This window comes from Papaver somniferum, chromosome 7 (assembly GCF_003573695.1).
Source record: "Papaver somniferum cultivar HN1 chromosome 7, ASM357369v1, whole genome shotgun sequence".
Lineage (NCBI taxonomy): Eukaryota > Viridiplantae > Streptophyta > Magnoliopsida > Ranunculales > Papaveraceae > Papaver > Papaver somniferum.
Window position 1 is genome coordinate 25351492 of NC_039364.1, and position 1495 is coordinate 25352986.

At 30.5% G+C, this 1495-nt stretch overlaps 1 protein-coding gene across 1 annotated transcript; it reads left to right on the top strand.

The window, feature by feature from the left end:
- Positions 1-1203, top strand: LOC113294392 (S-norcoclaurine synthase 2-like). The gene is made up of 2 exons (XM_026542790.1): positions 1-160; positions 914-1203. The coding sequence occupies exons 1-2, from the start codon at positions 1-3 to the stop codon at positions 1201-1203; spliced, it is 450 nt and encodes a 149-aa protein (XP_026398575.1).
- Positions 1204-1495: the final 292 nt, after the last annotated feature.

A 1495-nucleotide genomic window follows, 5' to 3' on the forward strand; every position in this document is an offset into this window, starting at 1 on the left:
ATGGAAGTTCATGGGGCCGCTGAAGATATATGGGCAGTCTACATCTCCCCAAATTTTCCTAAGCTCATTGATGAGTTACTTCCAGATGTATTCGAAAGAATCGATTATGTTAAAGGAACTGGTGGTGTTGGTACCATTATTCAAGTCGTATATTCTCCTGGTACGTACATATGCTCGGGTATATCAGCGGATTGCTTTAATCATTTTTAGTAATTGGTAGATAATTTTCGGTTAAAACTTTTTCATCATGTTTGATGCACCTCCAGTATAACTTCTTTAAAATAATACTCGATAATATAATATTCTTTTTAAAATAATAAAATTTGTGGTCCCGACTCGGACCTTATTGCTAAAATAATAAATTCGATAAAATCATAAAATAATGGTTGGAAAATAGAAAATAAATTTCATACATTAATTTTCTCAAAATATGATTCAATATTTTTTTTAATAATTTTATATTTTGTGTTAATAACATGAAATGTAAATCACAATAAATTGGTTTGTTTTTCCTTATAATTCAAATCAAGTTGTATTTCATCTCTAATAGTTTTTATTCCACTCAAATGACCCGGTGTGGCATTATTGTATTACAACAAAAAATGTTGAAGTACGATTAATACTTAAATTGTTTGTATTTGTACTGTAATTAGCCAACATATAATATCTCTATAAAATTAATCGATATTATACCTACAACCTAGATTTTTTATTCAACCTCCAAACCACTAATATTCTTTCGAATGATAATATGTTATTTCATTATAAAAAAATAATTTATTATGTTATCGATAATATAATATCTTTTTACAACAATAAATTTTTTTGGTCTCAAACGTATTATTTTATAGAATTTATACTATATTGTTACTTTCCCGTGACTAATCAACATTCAATATATTGTATATTGCAGGCATTGTCCCGAGGATGTTGAAGGAGCAATTTGCAACTATCGAGGACCATAGGCGTTTGAAAGAAGTACAACAGAATGAAGGAGGACACATAGCCATGGGTGTAAAATTTCACATGATCAGTTTCAAAATCATAAAGAAAGGTTCTGATTCATGCATTATCAGATCAAAAATTGAATACATAGTTCCTGATGATCTTGTTGCAAAAATTTCCCCACTCATCAATGTTGAAAGCCTAGTTGGTATGGCTCGTGCGATCACAAAATATGTTCTTGATAATAAGAGAAGTTAATAAAGTATCTAATGATATTTATGTTGGGAATTTAAACGTTAATTAAGTAGCTCCTACTTGTAAAATAAGAAATGTAAGTTGCAAGGAGTTTAATAATTAAATATAAAATCTAGTCTGGAATTTGAGTCAAGAAATCCACTACACAGAGACTATTTAAATTGGAAGTTGCTACGTATCCCCCTGAATCTCTCCCCCGCTTTCTCCCCCAATAGGTGGTATTATCTCCCACCATTGATTTAGCAAGTGCCCCATCCCATGAGAAAATAGGGCGGCCCATTATTATGTGAATGTG

Bases quoted from the DNA above. Each gene is read 5' to 3' on its own strand.
- LOC113294392 (XM_026542790.1), top strand. From the start codon at position 1: ATGGAAGTTCATGGGGCCGCTGAAGATATATGGGCAGTCTACATCTCC. The intron at 161-913 runs GTACGTACATAT...TGTATATTGCAG, and splicing joins TCAAGTCGTATATTCTCCTG to GCATTGTCCCGAGGATGTTG.